Source organism: Pteronotus mesoamericanus, unplaced genomic scaffold, assembly GCF_021234165.1.
Source record: "Pteronotus mesoamericanus isolate MK-2021 breed Mesoamerican mustached bat unplaced genomic scaffold, CSHL_Meso_final contig_84, whole genome shotgun sequence".
Classification (NCBI taxonomy): Eukaryota; Metazoa; Chordata; class Mammalia; order Chiroptera; family Mormoopidae; genus Pteronotus; species Pteronotus mesoamericanus.
This window is the reverse complement of record NW_026555267.1, coordinates 5,816,253-5,833,028: the sequence shown is the minus strand read 5'-3', so window position 1 is coordinate 5,833,028 and position 16,776 is coordinate 5,816,253. Positions and strand designations below refer to the sequence as shown.

The following is a 16,776-nucleotide window of genomic DNA, read 5'->3' as shown; positions in this document are numbered from 1 at the left end:
TTTAATCTCAGTAGAAACTGATTCAAATTTTCTGGTCTTATCACTTTCTTCCCAGCTCATACACATTTTTGTATGTGTATCTTAATCACATAATTCTGTTGGTATTAGTTAATTTATTTATTGCTAACAAAGTGTTCTACTTTAAAAAAATTAAAATAAACAAAACAAAAGAAGTGTTCTTACTCCTGCTGCCACGGTAGGTCTAGAGAGTTCTGAAAGCTGGATGACTAGAGTGTGGGGAGACATTGATCTTTGATTGTGGTCTGCTTGTAGGAATGCTCTCTGGAGATGCCCGTGCCCAAGAGACCAAGCTCTACCAGCTTTTCTTGCTGAGAGAGGTCACACAGCTTGGTAGTTCTGTTTTACTCCATGCACGGTAGTCTTTATTTGAGTCACATCATACTGTGTACCCAGCCTGCCCTTGTGTGAGTGAATGCTCCTGTCAAGGATGTTTCACATTCTGTGTCAGGCTGGAGTGACACAGAATGGCTCTGTGCAGTGGCTCCTTGCAGTGGCTCTCACGCTTGTGAGGGCCTGCTCAGGTGGTCACCTGGTCCCTGCAGAGGAGCTCTTCCCTGATCAGTGATAAAGGAAGATAAGATCAGCATGGCCATGTGGTAGGGATCAAATAATGAGACGGATCAGAATCAAGTTCTGCAGATCTGTCACCGACACATCGAACATTCTCTGTGACCAAAATGATATTTCCCCTTGGTGGGTGGGAAAGAACCCAACCATTTCATTCTTCTAATGAAGGGGGAAAATATTATGAAGATAACTCAAGTGAAAATTTGTTAGGTGTATTTTGAAATGGAAATTAGGTGGTTATATATTCATAATCTCTGTGTTCATAGGCATGTTTGCATTAATTACAGGAAATGAATACTAATTTATTATTGCCCCTGCTCACCATCAGTCTAAATTTATTTACCAATGAGGTCAATGAAAAATTAGTTGAGTCTTTTTTTCTTTTTCTTTCTTTCTTTCTTCTTTCTTTTTAAAGTTGCTGTTTAGAACACTCAGGACTGTGTTTTGCTGCAGATTTGTCATGGTTAATGAATGTTGCTGTAGCAGTCAATCATGTACTCTAAATACTGTCACACTTTTTTTTAAAGCCTCAGTCATGAGCCATGACAGAAAAATAAACAAATAAATATAAAGCTAAAAAACTCTTTCACTGAGCAGCTACACTATGCAGAATCCCCCGGGAAGGCTAAAGGAGGCCAGAATAAATGATAATATAAGTGCTGTGGACGTAGGGAAGCAATGATGGTGTATGAACACGGAGGTTCTGGAGAAAAAAAATACACACACACACACGCGGGCGCATACTCCAGTGGAAAAATTGGCAATATTAGTAGCCTCAAGGTGCAATTTCCTGGAGCAGTGAGATTGACAAGTCAGTACTAAATGCTGTTAATTTAACTAACTTCAGATTAATGGTAGAGTCTGCTATGACTGAAGCCCTCAAACACAGTCTCATTATAGCCTTGCTGGGAAGGTCCTAAATATAGGCATTGACAGTTTAAAACAAATTCGTATACATTTGTGTATTTTTAGACATAGGTTAGGCGTCAGAGTTTGTGTCACAGTTTTCAGGTTGATTAATTGACCCAGTAACTGCACCCTCTACCCACTCCCCCCCTCCTTCTTCCACTCCAAATTATAGAGAAAATGGGGGAATTGTCCTTGCTAAGTCATTCAGTGAGCTTTTTATTGTAAGCCTGATGTTTGAATTGCATGCATGCGTCAACACTTGGGTGATAGACACATGATTTATAAAAATAAATTTCTCTAATACTATAAAATCCCCCCTATTAATTTTTATATTCACAACAGTTATTACTGGTGTGAATTCCAGGTGGCATTTCAGATGGACAGCTTCTCTTGAGCTCTGCTTGGCTCCCCCTGAAATTTTTCCTGCTTTCCCCAGCACAACACGTTTTGTTTCTAGACTTTCCCTTCCCTCCGAGGCTATAGACATGATGCCATTTGAGTTGTACGGAAAAAGGGATTCTTCATCTTAAGATAAAGCAATTTTGCCTTTTCACAGATGAACAAGGGAGAGCCATAGGATTTTATGGCCAGGTAGATTTTGCAAGGTCATCTAGATCCCTGTGCTTCTCAAACTGGGATCCCTAAACCACAGCATAGTAGGATATGTGTGGGGGTTGGTAGGGTGCAGTGGGTGTCTCTGAAGCCACACAACGAATATGTGCATCTTTCTGGAGCACCAAATTTCTCAAGCAGGTTTGGGTGAAAGCATACTATTTAGAAATTAAAATGAAAATGTCTGTTGTGGAGGAGAATGGAAAATTTCCCCCCAAGTTGAAGATTTTTAAAAAAGGGAAACTTTATAGAGATTTCTTTTTTTCTTTTTTCTCTCTTTTCTGTTTTTTCTTTTTTCTTTTTTTTTTTTTTACCCCAGCCTACTCTCCAGGTGCCCCTGGGAATATGCTCAGTTGCCTCTGTTGTTAGAGGTAATTCCATGTGTAAGTTGGAGAGGCACTGACTGAGCCCGTGGTTTCTAGCCAGTTCACCAAATTAATAGCTTAATAAAACACTCTCTTTTGAAAGATTTTCTTTATTGGCTACCAGATCAGCTGACTCATAAATTAATCATTTCTCCCTATTATTAATGACCTATATAACTTCCAATAGAAGCATCTGTTCGGTATGAGATAATCAACCTAACAAACTTGGTTAATATATTTTAAGCAAAAGCAAGTAAAAATGATTATATTAGGTTGTGTAAGTGTAGTTTTATCTTGAATAGTAGCATGATAGTTTAGGCATCTGACCCCTCTGGGAGCCCCATTCCTGATTTTGCACCCCAGCATGAGAACCTTTTCAACCACCTTATGTTAAGATGAAGAAACTGCACCCAGGGAGGTGGGATGATTATTCAAGGTTTTCTTAAAAACCTTAAAAAAAACTCAGTGAACTTCCTCTACACCAAATGGAATGCAGATTAATCTATTATTTATATATTGTAGTTTCCTAATTGCTACCTAGTCGTCACAAGATAGGTGAATTCATTTTGGTCGGTTGGTTATAGAAGCTAGAAAGGCCATGTCTATTTTATGCTTGATTTTCCTGCCCATCCACCTCTCTTATTCTTGGATCCATTCCCCTTGCACTTCCACCCTCTGAATATTTCCCCCTTGAGTACAGAACTCCTGGATCTGTTTGCAAGGTTTGGCCTTTTCTCTCTCATTGCAGTTGATCCTTCTCCAGCCAAGCAGCCGCCCCTCTGCACAGCCATCGCCAGCACAATAGAGGGTCTGTGAGTGCGTGGTGGGCAGCCCGGCTGGGGCAACACCACTCGGCGGCTCCTGAAATAGGCTCCTTGCTATTGTGGTGTTTAATTATCAACAGCATTTCTACCACCCAGTGTTTCTGAGTGGGTATTTGTTATAAGACTTGCCCAGCTAATTAACTACTGGGTGGGAGTGGGGGGAGGGGCAGGCATTTGGTGTTCAAAGAATACAATTAGGGTTACTGTTTAAATCCTGAGATAAATAATGATCAGACTGAGTGGATTTTCTTCACCATCAAAATCTAAACTACAGATCACCAACTACTTATTTCGCCTTAACTAGTTCTTCATTTCACCCTTGCCCTGCAATTGGTAAATTTGGGCCTGGTTGATAATTGTTTAAAAGCTTGAAAATATAATGAGGGTAAAATGTTAATTAATTTTAATTAATTTTTAAGTATGAAGGCGAATATTTTTTTAATTTAAAAATTTTTTACAAATTTCAGTTGACATTTGGTATTATTTTATATTAGTTTCAGGTGTATAACATGGTGGTTAGAGACAATCATATACCTAACAATGTGGTCCCCTCGCCCATATTTCCAGCACCTACCTTGCACCCTACGTAGTTACTATAACATTGACTATATTCGCTACACGTTACGTCCCCATGACATCCTTGTGACTACCAGTTTGTCCTTAATCCCGTCACCATTTTCACCCATCCCTCCAACCCCCTACCCGTCTAGCAACCATCAGTGTGTTCTCTGCATCTGAGTCTGCTTCTGTATTGTTTGTCTGTTTTGTCCTTTAGAGTCCACGTAGAAGTAAAATCATATGGTATCTGTCTTTTTCTCCCTGACTTATTTTACCCTCAAGTTTCATTCATGTTGTCACAAATGGTAAGATTTCGTTCTTTTTTTATGGCAGAGTAATATTCCATTGTATATATGTACCACATTTCTTTATCCAGTCTTCTATTGTTCATTGCAATGTTATTTATAATAACCAAGATATGGAAGCAACCTAAATTCCCACTAAATTTAATTTTCTAATTGAGCCTTTTAGGGAATGATTGCTTGTAAAAAAAAAAAAAAGAACACTATTGCCCATTACTAAATGATATGCCATTTTTCAATTTAGCAATAACTTTTCTATTGTTATTAGCATTTTCCTTGTTTTTACTGATAGGAAAAACTGGCACTAAGTCAAGCGTTCAATCTAGTGTTCAAAGGGATCCTTACAACCAGCCTTAGGTGCCTTTTCCTATCGTACCCTTGGCCCGATATGATTTCCTTCATTTCACTTTTAATTTTAACTTAAAGAGTTTAATTTAATATTAAAAAGGTCCCTTATTGTGAGCTGAGATCTGCTTTCCTATCATTTCCAAAGTGGAAGTAAGGTGGTAAAGGGGCTTTGGGGCCCCTGTAGCACTGCCCCTTACAGATGTGTGACCCTAACCAGTTACACTGACACCTTGAACCTAAGTGTCACCTTGCAGTGCACCCACCTCATAAGTTGTCTTAAGTTAGTAATAATCTTTACAGAGAAGTCTCTCAATTAGTGGAGGTTTGTATTATCCTGTGTATTATTGTTACACCCATTGTTCTGTGTTATGCTTTTTTGTAGCAGCATAACACAGAATAAAATAAATCAAGTACTTGTGTTTATAAAATAGCTCTATGTTCTTGGATTAAAAAAAATTAAAAAAAAGGTCTTGCCCTGGCTGGTGCGGCCCAGTGGATTAAGCTGAGCACCAGCCTGCAAACCAAAAGGTTGCCAGTTCAGTTCCTGGTCAGGGCACAAGCCTGAGTTGCAGGACAGGTCCCCGGCTGGGGGCTTGTGAGAGGCAGTGGATTTGTTTCGCTTGCACATCGATGTTTCTCTCCCTCTCTTTCTCCCTCCATTCCCCTCTCTCTAAAAGTGAGTAAATAAAATCTAAAAAGCAAACTAACCCCAAAACAAAAGAAATCCTCTTTCCCCAGATAAAAATTTTCTGTTCCAGCTACCATTCAGAAATATGTACTAAGTGGTGTCAACTTCAACTGTATCTTTTATTTCAAAGGAGAAAACAAGGTCATGTAGGTATAAACCTTGCATTGTAAGCCAATATCCTCTGGGCAACCAAGAACAGCAGTTAATAAAATTTATCTTTGCTGATCGTAAGTGACAACCTTCTAACAATCTCACAACTGACTTGTTTTCAGGTAGGGATATCAAAAGAAATAATATAGAGGTATCCAATAATTGAATGCTCTTTAATTCAAACATTCTCATACCAGAAAAACTCAAAGCATAAGTTTTAGTTAACCCATCATGCTAAGGTTTAGGACTCAAAATTCACTTTGGTTTCACTAATTTTCAGGTTTTCCCAAGGACTTGGAGAGTGTGGTTCCAAAATGTTTTAGAGATTTGGAGATTAAATCTTTCAGTTTAATTACTGTGGAACTTTCTTCTCTTAGAACTTATTACAACCCTGGACACGGGGCTCTGGAATGTGTTTCTCTGCTACTTTCCAGGAGAGCGTGGATTCACAAAGTCTACATTATATCGTTTAGGTTGCAATTGTGGTTCTTTAAGAAGCCAGAGCCACTGACACAGAGAGGGACTTCCTGCCCTGGCCTCCCAAACTCCAAGGGGAAAATGGACATTTTTTCTAAAACAAACACACAAAACACTGGAAGAAATTATTTAGGAACTGCAAAGCAGATTACCCAATGATGTTTTTAGGGAGTTTAAATATGAAAGAGGATAACCGTGTCTTCTGCTGATGTTTTTACTACTACCTGGTAGAAATATAGTGTGAACCATAGTATTTAAAATTTCCTAGTAGTGACATTAAAAATCAAAAAGAAATAGTTGAAATTAATGCTATTAATATATTTTAGTTAACTCAGTAGATCTAAAATATCATTTCCACATGTAATCAATATAAAATTATTAATGTGATGTATATTCAGTGTAAATTTTCCATTTAGAATACATTTTGGACTGGATACATTTTAAATACTCAAGAGTTACATGTGGCTAGCAGCTCCTGTGTTGGACAGTGCAGTTTTAGAACATAAAATTCTATAAACTTTAAAAAGTGCTTGTATTGGGCAGTGTTTTCACAACACAAACTGTATAACAGATGGATAAAACATTTAAATTCTTTACTAGAAACTCTTGGGTTTTATTTTGTTTTTGAAAGTTATACTGGCTACCAAGTTTTTTGACCATTTATAACGTGCCAGGGAAATATTTTAAAGCTATTGTTACATTTAATTCTCATTGATCCTAGTTAGGTAGTGGGGTACCCCGTTTCCAGGCGGGCCTCAGTGACCTCTGTCTCTGGGTAGTCACACCCTCCTCCACTGCGCTGGTGCTGGTCTACGTGATGGGCAAGATTCAAGAGAAACGATAATTTATCATGTTTGAGATTAGGTTATAAAACCTACTGTTGCTTTCATCTTGGTTGTGCATGTGCCCTCGCTCGCTCTCTGTTTCTCTGTTTCTCTCTCTCTCTCTCTCTCTCTCTCTCTCTCTGCTCCTCCTCCCCCCCTCCAACCAATCACATGCTCTGGGGAAGCCAGCTGGCATGTCAGGGAGCAGCTCTATTTGGAGAGGCCCATGCAGAAAGGAACACGAGTCTCCTGTCAACAGTCACTCTGAGTAAGCTTGGAAGCATATCGTCTAGATCAGTCAAGCCTCAAGAAGGAAGGCATGGTTGTGTCGTAGGAATTTAGGGATGGGAACCTAGATTGTGAGTGTGCACAGATGCACACATAGGCATTGAGTGGGCTATCAAAGATATCTTTTAAGTTTATCTGTAATGTTTTATTTTTTGACCAGGAGAATGTATTCTGTGTTCCATGTGTATTTAAAAATTAAAAACAAAAGAATGAAAAGACAATTATCAACTCTTTAAGAGTAGGTAATTATAACTTATGATGTGGCCACCTAATGTCTAAATAAGTATTTGGTGACATAAAACCAGATCAGTTCACTTCATATTTGGTAAAATCATTGCCTTCAAGATAAATAATACAGTCCCACCCTTAAACAGAAGTAGCCTTGGGATTCATTCAATTATTAAACACATTTATTGAGTATCTGCTGTTTGCTAGGGATATTATGATAAATGAGACAGGTAAGTTCTGCTCATGTGGAGTTTACATTCTAGAGCGGGGGGCACAGAAGGTAAGCAAATAAAAGCAAATAAAAATGTTGAGAAAAATACCATATAGTGATAAATGCTATGAGGAAAATGAAAATAAAATGATATGATTAAATTAAACTAAAGTAAAGTGACTTTAGCCTTTGGACTTAAAGTCTTTGGTGGCCAGAGAAAGCCACTCTTGAAGCTGAAATGTTACGAAGGAGTTGACCATGTAATGATCAAGATTTAAAGCCTTCCAAATACGGGAAATAGCAAACCTGACGGCCCTCTGGTAAGCTAGTGTGGCCCATGGAAGGGGCAGAACAGAGGCTGGTGGAGCTGGTATATCATGGGCAGGGGGTGAGCAGTAGGAGATGAGGTTCCAGGAGCAGGTTTGTAAGTCCGGGTGAGGATTTGTCCCCCTACTTTAATGAAGCAGATAAAAAAATATCTGGGGACTCATTCTGAAAACCTGTCTAAGGCTTGTTCTTTACATATTCTTAATGGTTGCAAATCTTTGTCCTTTGAGGGTGGATTTGATTTCAGGAACCCTCTCTAAATCAAGTCTGGTGAACAGGGAGGGTGATGACGCTGGGCAATGCTGTTTTGGAACAAAAATCAGGTGTGACTCCAAGCAGCAAGTCAGCTTTTCTCATAAACTGGCTCTGAGGACAAACCCAAACGTGTTTAGAGCAACGGCAGCACTGTGGGAGCAAGTGTGGGGTCTCCCATGAGGGCCATGTTAAAGGGTAACACTCGTTTGGATTGGAGACTTGCCGGTGTGTTTGTTTACATAAAGCCGGCCTCATTAGTTTCTAGTCGCACCTCTTAGACGTGCCCTGAACCAGTCCCAGCACCAGCACGAACCCTCAACTACCGCAGAAGCGAGGGGTGCATCCCGACAAGTCTGCCAAAGTTGTAACACTGATGTCTGTGCCACACTCAAGTGACACCCACTCTGCAGTTGCATTTTATGAAGTAACTGAACATAAGCCATTCTGGGTGACATTTCCTAGTTCTGTAGGCAGTATCCAAGGGAGAGTGAGAGAGAGGAGCGCCCAAAGAAAGGCAGAGAGAGGGGAGCGGGCCTGGGGAGAAGGGAGAATGCTGCCCCAGGAAAGGGCCGAAAGACGCCAAGTGAGGAGCGTGCCACCATCCTTACCTCCATGTCATTAAGCAGAGTAAAGACAAAGACCATCAGGCTACGTCTGCAGCTGAATTCTACAATAGAACCTGGAAAACAACCACCACAACAACCAACGTACCCCAAAGTGTACATCGCTGGGAGACCTAAAGGCTTTTTCCCATAGATTGTGTACGAGCATACACATGAAAGGTATTTGTGTGAATGTGCTAAGATTTGATATCTGTAATTCCCAGTAGCACAGGGCTTAAAATTACAACTGAAAATTTCTGAGTCCCTACTGTGTGCCAGGTACTGGGATCAAAAGGTGAGACAAAAATCCATGTGAGTGACAGAACTCGCACACAGTAGGTATCCAAAAAGAATTGGCTTCTTTATGATTACTATTTACAGAGCCTAAATGATGCCAAATAAAGAGAGCCTCAGAAAGGCAGAGACCTCACTGATGATTCAGCAAATTCCTCTGGAGACTGTTGAACTGTGATTTGATGGTGGGAGCAGGGTATGAGTTAATCAGCATAAGGGAGGGGCTTATGGGGACTTGCCCACGTGGAGCCAAGTCTTGCTCAGATAGCAGCTGTTCAGCTGGGCATGGGCCATGGTGACTGGGAAAACTGAATGGATGGATCAAGAAAAGGCACAGCCCTGGGCGTCCGGGGGTGTCTCTGCACATCAGCTCTGCTAACTCCAGGCCTTTCAGAGTCGGTGCCCGTTTCCCGGTCTCAGCACTCCCCTCTGACGGAAGTACTTGGGATTCTATTCTAATAGTGACGGATGTTTTCTTCTCGAAGGAATGAGTATTACTTTGTGCTGCTTGCCTAAAGGTGGGAGGAACAGAAAAAAGTGGCTGAATAAAGACAGTAGATTCATCTCATGGGCAGGTGGGGGTTCTGAATATATTTAACTGTGGAGCAATGTACAAGTTTGGGCAGCCCTTGTGGGACTTTCCTATGATAAGGAAATGTATGTGGTCGAGTTTCAAGCCCTCTTTATAAAGAACACCTGTATATAGTTCTGTGCTTGAGGAGGCTGAAGATTGAAGACAGGCCAGACCAATGGCTTAGGAGTTAAGTCCCTAAACTCATCTGTGTCTCTGTGATTCCTGCGATATAATGGAGAGAATTACAGAGGGCTCTCTCCCGAATTCTGTTGGATTCTTGGTTGATGTAGCAGAAAGCACATTGGACTAGTTTTCAGAAGGGAACACCCAGGGGAAGGGGAGACAGGAAATTAACCCTGTTAGAACCCTGTGCTCTGCTTTGAAACACTTGACAGTCATCAAAAGAGGAACAAATGGAGAATTAGGGAAGGAAGGAATTGAGCCTCTGTGGTGTGATAGTAAGTGTGTTAGTGCTTTTCCACAAACACCAAAGAACTGAATACTGAAGATCTGGGTTCAAACCATGCCTGCCCCTACCACTTATTTGCGTTGTAGCATTAGGTGAATTATTTGACTTATTCCAGTTTCCTCACTGATTAAGATGAAGAAACTAACTCACAACTCACAGGCCAGCAAAAGCATTTTTGAAATGTGTAAAACGTTCTAGGAACTTAAGACCTCATTGTTATTTTTCTTCTCTTATACCGTCTCTGCAGCTTCGGGGAAGCAATTTGTAGTAGGTATTTACTTACTTGGTTCTGGCTGGCAGACTGTGGTTTTCTAATGGGCTGGCTCATACCCATGCACAGAAGCAATTCTATTCCTTTTGTACTTGATATATAAAGTGACTTAAAAATCCCTGAAAACAGATTGTATTCTTTTGTCCCTCCTGTCTCCAACAGGAGTGGCACCTTAGTGCACAGAACAGAATAAAGAAATACACCATAGGATTTTAGCAAACAGCACACAGGGAAAGACGCAGGGCCCAGTGGCCACAATGCTCTTTATTGGTTGTTTGGAAAGGCAGTAAGTTTGCATATAAGGATCTCAGGCATGGGTGTCCCACAGATTTGGGCTTGCATTTTTGACATCCCTATTCATTTTTGGTAGATATCTGACTTTTGGTTAGCCATTTAGCCTCTCAGAATAAAAAACTGCTCTTCGAAGTTGTGTTAGTAACACCACCCTGAAGTATGAAAACTGGATATAATGTGTATGGAGACTTCATAGATACTCGATCAGGGTCCCTTTGCCATTTTTATATGTATGGGGGTCTATACATCATATGATGTCTTTGAGTTGTTGGGAGGCCAAGGTGACTTAGGTGTCCTGTTTCCCAGAGGCTAAAGCCTGGGTTTATCTCTCACTGTCATTTACAACTTTGCGCTGATGACTACGGTTATCATTCTTGAGGGAATGAGGAAAATCCAGGGATCTTTGAACAAATTTGCTTTTGATTGAACAGATATTTAGTTCTTTGGATCTTCTAGAGATATTTAATTTTGCACAAAGGGGCTTGGGGAGAATGGGGGTCTTACTAGTTTCACGAAAATGGAGAATTCTTTGTAGCGTCTCAGGTAAGTAGGACTAATGTTTCATCCAGCCCAGCACAGGCAACATCTGGATGAATGGTCTCCTTGTTTCTATAGAATGGGGCTCAGTCTGCATTCTCTGTGTTCAGACCCTCTGCTTCTTTCTCCACCGCTCTCTCACTGGATCTTCGGGGCAGGCGTTACTGCAACATAAACTGGAAGGTAGCAAATAGGCCTTTTCGATTTCTTCCAGCCTTATTTGCCCATCCCTGCAAATCCTCCAGTCCACTAAAAGGAAGCAGCACTTTGATGATGAAGCCCTTATTGAAGAGCCCTGGTCCTACTAAACGCAAACCCTCACTCTCTTTGACATGGATGTGGTGAGCATAGCATTTTTCAAATAAAGAGTTTTCTGATACAAGGATTTGCCTCTGTACCTAGTCTTTGGGTGGCAGGGGTTGATGAAATTTAGAACCAGAGATGTGACCTCTAATTATATATTTGCTTGCTTCTCTTTCAGCCTTCTGGGTCTCACCACTTGGAAGTAAGTGAATCAGCATTAGTGAAACTAACAGTTTGGTGAGTTTACTTTTTTCTTTTAGGAAACATAAAAACTGTGGCTCAGAGCCATTGTGGTCATCGGGTCAGAGAGTTTGCACCAGGGGGAATGTGAGTGCCTACCTCAGAATGTTGCTGTGAGGATTAAAGGAGTGAATACATGTAAAGTGCTCAGAATAGTGCCTGGCACAGGCTTAGGGTTGTATGATTTTATCCCATCCACTCCTGGGCAGGGTCTGCCATTGGCCCACAGCAGCAGCTCCCTTTGGCTAGTAATCTCAGCCCAACTTCAAAACATACCCAGAAAGAAGCCATTCACAAAAGACCACATATTATATGATTCCATTTATATAAAATGTCCAGAATAGGCAAATCTATGGGAACTGAAGTTAGGTTAGTGCTTACCCAAGCTGGGAAGCAGTGGAAGGGTAGGGGGATAGCTAAAGGGTTTGGGTTTTTGGGGAGGTGAAGACGGTAGTCTAAAGTTGATTGTGATGATGGCAATTCTGTACATATACTGAAAACCATCGAGCTGTACATGATAGGTGGGTGAATTGCATGGCATGTATGTCATATCTTAATAACTCTGTTAAGAAATACATCCAGCCCTAGCTGCTGTGGTTCACTGGACTGAGTGCTGGCCTGCAAACCAAAGGGTCACCTGTTCGATTCCCAGAGTAGGGCACGTGCCTAGGTAGCAGGCCAGGTTGCCAGTAGGGGGCGTGTGAGATGCAAGCACACATTGATGTTTCTGTTCCTTTCTTTTTCCCTTCCCTTCTCTAAAAATAAATAAGTAAATAAATCATTAAAGAAAAAAAAAGAAATCCATCCAGAATTCTGCCCCTACCCACCATTGATGCCATTAGCATGCTAGTCCAGGCAACTCACTGCATGCGTCCTGCGGGCCACTGAACAGACTCCTCACTGCCCTTCCCAGTTTCACGACTGCCCTGCCTCCGTCTGTTCTCCAGGGCACTGTAGTGATCTTTGAAGGTGTAAAGCAGAACGTGCCATTCACCTGCTTCAGCTGCTCCTCTGCATCCCCATCACACTTACAATCCGAGGGAAATATGTCTCCGTGGCCTGAATGATCTCCTTCCTCAGCAATCAGTCTCTCCTTTGTTCATTTTGCTTCAGCCACACCAGCCTTCTTGTTCTTCAGATAAGGCAATCGCATTCCCGCCCCGTCAGCACACCTTTCTACTTGATGTCCAGTCTGCCTAGAATTTGATCCCACATCTCATGGGCTCATTCTCTGATGTCGTCCAGGACTAGGCTCAAATGTCACCCCATCAGAGAGGCACTCCACTGCATCCAGAGAGTTCCCACTCCATCAACCTCTAGCTACTCATCTATTTTATTCTCTTCATAGTATTTACCACTATTTGAGTTTATACTTTGATTTATCTACTTACTTGCTTATTGGAAGTCCCCTCCACTAGTTACACAATTTCTATAGGAATAAGGATTTTTGTCTTGCTCACCATTGCATTCTCAGTACCTAGAACAGTGCCCTGTCCTCAGTGTTTGTTGAATGAATGAATGAATGAATGAATGAGTGAGTGAATGAAGCCACCACATTTATTATGGGCAGGAAGACAATATCACACACATAATTTTTTCTATGTATACTTCCTGTTCCATAGTCTCACTTGGAATATTTCACAGTTAGTTGTATTATCAGAAGTATGTTCCTTTGAGGTTCCTTTTCAATACCATTCAGTGTAGTCTATTTAGAATGTAACTTGGTACTTAGACTGATAAACACTATCACTAGTTGCATGGAAATCCATAAAAACATGTAAAAGATTTCAGAACTTATGCTTAGTCAGTCATTCGTGCTCCAAAGGTCAGCATGGCTATTTCAGTGACAGAAAGCTGGGGTCTAACCTTACTAGGTTATCCTCATGTTTACTTACAGTGTGGACTCTCTCTGGCCCCTGTTCTCAGGAGGATCTTTGCAATGGGCACATTGTTGGTCATGATGGCAATATCCAGAGGTGTCAAGCCCTCACTGTTGGGTGTGTTGAGATCCAGTTCCTCTGCTGTGTATTGATACAGAAGGATCTGCACAGCATCCATGTCCTGCTGTTCAACTGCCTCAAACATGGCTTCATTGCCTTGGAAGTTCTGGAGAACAAAAGCAGGTTAGCACAATGTCATAGATTAGTGGGTCTTTGCGGCTTAGCTTTCTTGAATTTTACGGACTGCTTCAGTGACTGCATTACCACTTACAAGTGATACAACTTTAATTTTATCCCAAGGTCTCCAAAGTAAACAGTGTGTTGGACCTTCCCTGCATCATTTCTAATGGACACTGAACAGATAGGTACATTTATATGCACTGAGACAATACAGTAGAGCATAATTAGTCTATAGATAAGAGCAAACATCACCTTTCTCAAACCAGTCTTCAGTGCAATACTACTATTCAGTAGGTCTTTGAAAGGTGTTGTATGAAGAAAGTAGCATGTGGTCAAATAAATTTGGTAAACAATGGATTAAGGCAAGTTACCATATTCTTTTACTCTAAGACATCTCGGGGCCTTTGATAATTTTTAACACAGTTAGGACTCTCCAGCAGGTGGGAAACAGGACCTGTTTCAAACATTTGTTCATAGAATGAATTTTTAATTGCATTTGTTTGAACTGCCCCTGCAATCATGTTCTGCAGAATACAGTTTGGGAAATGCTGGCAGAGAGAACGTAGCACAGGTAGTTTGAATTGTGGCTAGCCTGGGACTGAGAGTACTCTTTCTCTGTCTCAGACTCATCCCCTTTCTTCCCACCCCCATGTCTCTACTATGGCTCAGACCATTATCATCCCTTGCCTGGACCATGGCAATGACGTCTCTATTGCTAGTCTTAGTCTCCTCTAGCCCATGCTGCGTACTGAATCAGGAGTAATATTTCTGAAATTTACATTACATGCCCCTTCATTATTTATAAGTCTCTAAGAGCTCCGCACTGCCAGTAGGCTGCCTCCCCAACTCATGCGCTCCTTTGCACTAGCCTCTACCCTTTCTAAGCCCAGAGCCCCAGCCACAAAGCACCTGGCATTTCTGAGCCCTCGGTGGGTTTCCATGGCTGGGTGGCAGATCGTTTGGGGGCCATCGAGGACCAAAAGTTTAATATTCATAACGGCAATACCCACGACATCTTTTACATGTTTTCCTTTGAAAAGTTCTTTTAGAGGATTAATAGTAAACGAAGGAGAAAAGCAGTGGGATTCTCTTAAAACGTATTTCTGTAGCTCATGGGAGGAGAACAACACATAACTTTTACACATCTATCTGGTACCTTCTCTGAGAGTTGCTTGGTCTTTAAAATGTTGGAATACCATTGGTCCTGACCTAACACAGGAATCACCTAATTAAAATAAATATGTAAGGTCTTCAGTGACCAAATATTGAGATTGGCAGGTTTTATTTTTAGTCTCATCAAAAATCCATTTTCCCTATCAAGAGCTGCTTACAGGCTGGCTTAGCGGAGCACATAACCCCTGATTGAAATTGGAAGAAAATACAAAGCTCTGATGCAAACGCTTGTTTTGCCAATGGGCACCCAGGGAGCAGGACTATTTTGGTATGCAGCTCTCAGGACAGTCTGCTGAACGGAAAAGTGTTTTGTCAACAGTCTGCCAAACTCAGGAACCTCTGATGCTTTGGCCATAACTCAACCACAACCAAGCCCTTCCAGAAGATGAGTTGAAATGAGAAAACGAATGAGTGCAAAGTTAAAATGCTGCCCTGTCCACAGTTGTGTATCTTAGTATGTCTGATTTCTCATGCGCCATATTTGCTCTCACTCTTAAGTCATTTCCTCCTCCATGCTTTTGTTGGCAAACTTCGGAATGCTTCTATCTGGAAAGGCTGGGGCTCATTTTCGTTTTAAGCTCAAACAAATGGTGCCATTACCCACTGCAGAAATACCCTTGCTGAGCATGTTAATATTATGCCCTCAGCTTTTACCGAGGGCCAATATAAGAAACTGCTACTGAGAGTGTGTGTAACATCACCAATATTAATTTTTACTCTCCATTACAGCACTCATTATGATAGCTTATAAAGGCCAGAGGACTTAGTAACAGAAAAATATTAATGTCTCCTTATAAACCAACATACTTCCAGCTATCAGCTAATGGGATGCTATAACCAATTGTTTCCCTTTTTGTTTTGACTGTGTAGGAACTCAGAGATAAATCTAATGATAAATTTTAGGTTCTATATTCGCCTAGGGTCTTGGTATATTCATTTCCCTTTCCATCCCCACTATTTTCATTTTTCAGTTTTTTCTTTTTTCTTCCTTCCAACTCTCTCCCCCTCCCTCTCTTCCTTCTCCCACTCCTCCGTCTTCCCCCTCTCTTTCTTTCTCTTCTTTCTTTCTCCCTTTTTCACTCACTGCATCCGTCTCTTTATCTCCCATTATATAATATATATGCATTTTTTACTTGGATTCTGTCTTGAATGCCTTTGGAAAGCATAGGGAAGTATACATTATAAATAAAAAATATCATTTATTGGTCATTCACTATTCGAATGAACAATGAAGCTCTCAGAAGTCTATTTAGTCTCATACGCCATATTTGCTATTTTTTCTTTCTTTGGTCTGTTAAAGAATGAAAAACTAAGAGAAAAGAAAGGGAGAGAAATTAAGAAAGAGAATGGGGAAATCTCACAATCACTCAGACTTCAGCTAACCACATAGATATGCTCAGTTCCTGTCTTCCCTGACTTCCAGCATTTATAGTATTGCAAATGTCAGGTTCTGGAGTAAATATGGATCATCTTAGAATCTTCTTAAATCCAAACAGAACTGCACAAATCAAGCTGAGACAAGAATAAAAAGAGTTTCATTACCACTGAGGTCTTTCTGAGACTCATCCGGTCAGTTCTTGTTCTAAAATAGGCCTCATCAAATGAAGAGTGGCTCCCCTTCAGTTTCTCAGAGAGGTTCCTGTACAGGCGTTTGGCAGCATTGGGGGATGATGGGGCACTGTGTTTTTTTGACTGAGAAAGATGTAAGTTCTGCATTTGTTGGGTCATTTTCACACGACAGTTCCTAAGAGGAGGAAAATAGGATGTTGTATCATTTACATAGCATAAGTAAATAAGTTGACACAGAATTTTATCATCTCTAGTAACCATCTGGAATCCTAATAAAATATTATAGCTGGAAGGGACCTTAAAAGTCATCAGATACAGCTTTTTAATGTTATAGATGAGAAAGCTGAAACTCAGGGAGAGGAAGCAGCTTGTTTAT

At 40.9% G+C, this 16,776-nt stretch overlaps 1 protein-coding gene across 1 annotated transcript in view; it reads right to left on the bottom strand.

Moving 5' to 3' along the window:
- The window catches only part of ANKFN1 (ankyrin repeat and fibronectin type III domain containing 1), a 131,448-nt gene extending 114,874 nt beyond the window's left edge, over positions 1-16,574 (bottom strand). Inside the window, exons 1-2 of the mRNA XM_054585534.1 lie at positions 16,374-16,574; positions 13,434-13,644 (exon numbers count right to left, since the gene is read on the bottom strand). Coding sequence (XP_054441509.1) covers positions 13,434-13,644; positions 16,374-16,559 — 397 coding nt within the window. The 5' untranslated portion in view covers positions 16,560-16,574. The remainder of the gene's footprint in view (positions 1-13,433; positions 13,645-16,373) is intronic.
- Between the last annotated feature and the right edge of the window lie 202 nt (positions 16,575-16,776).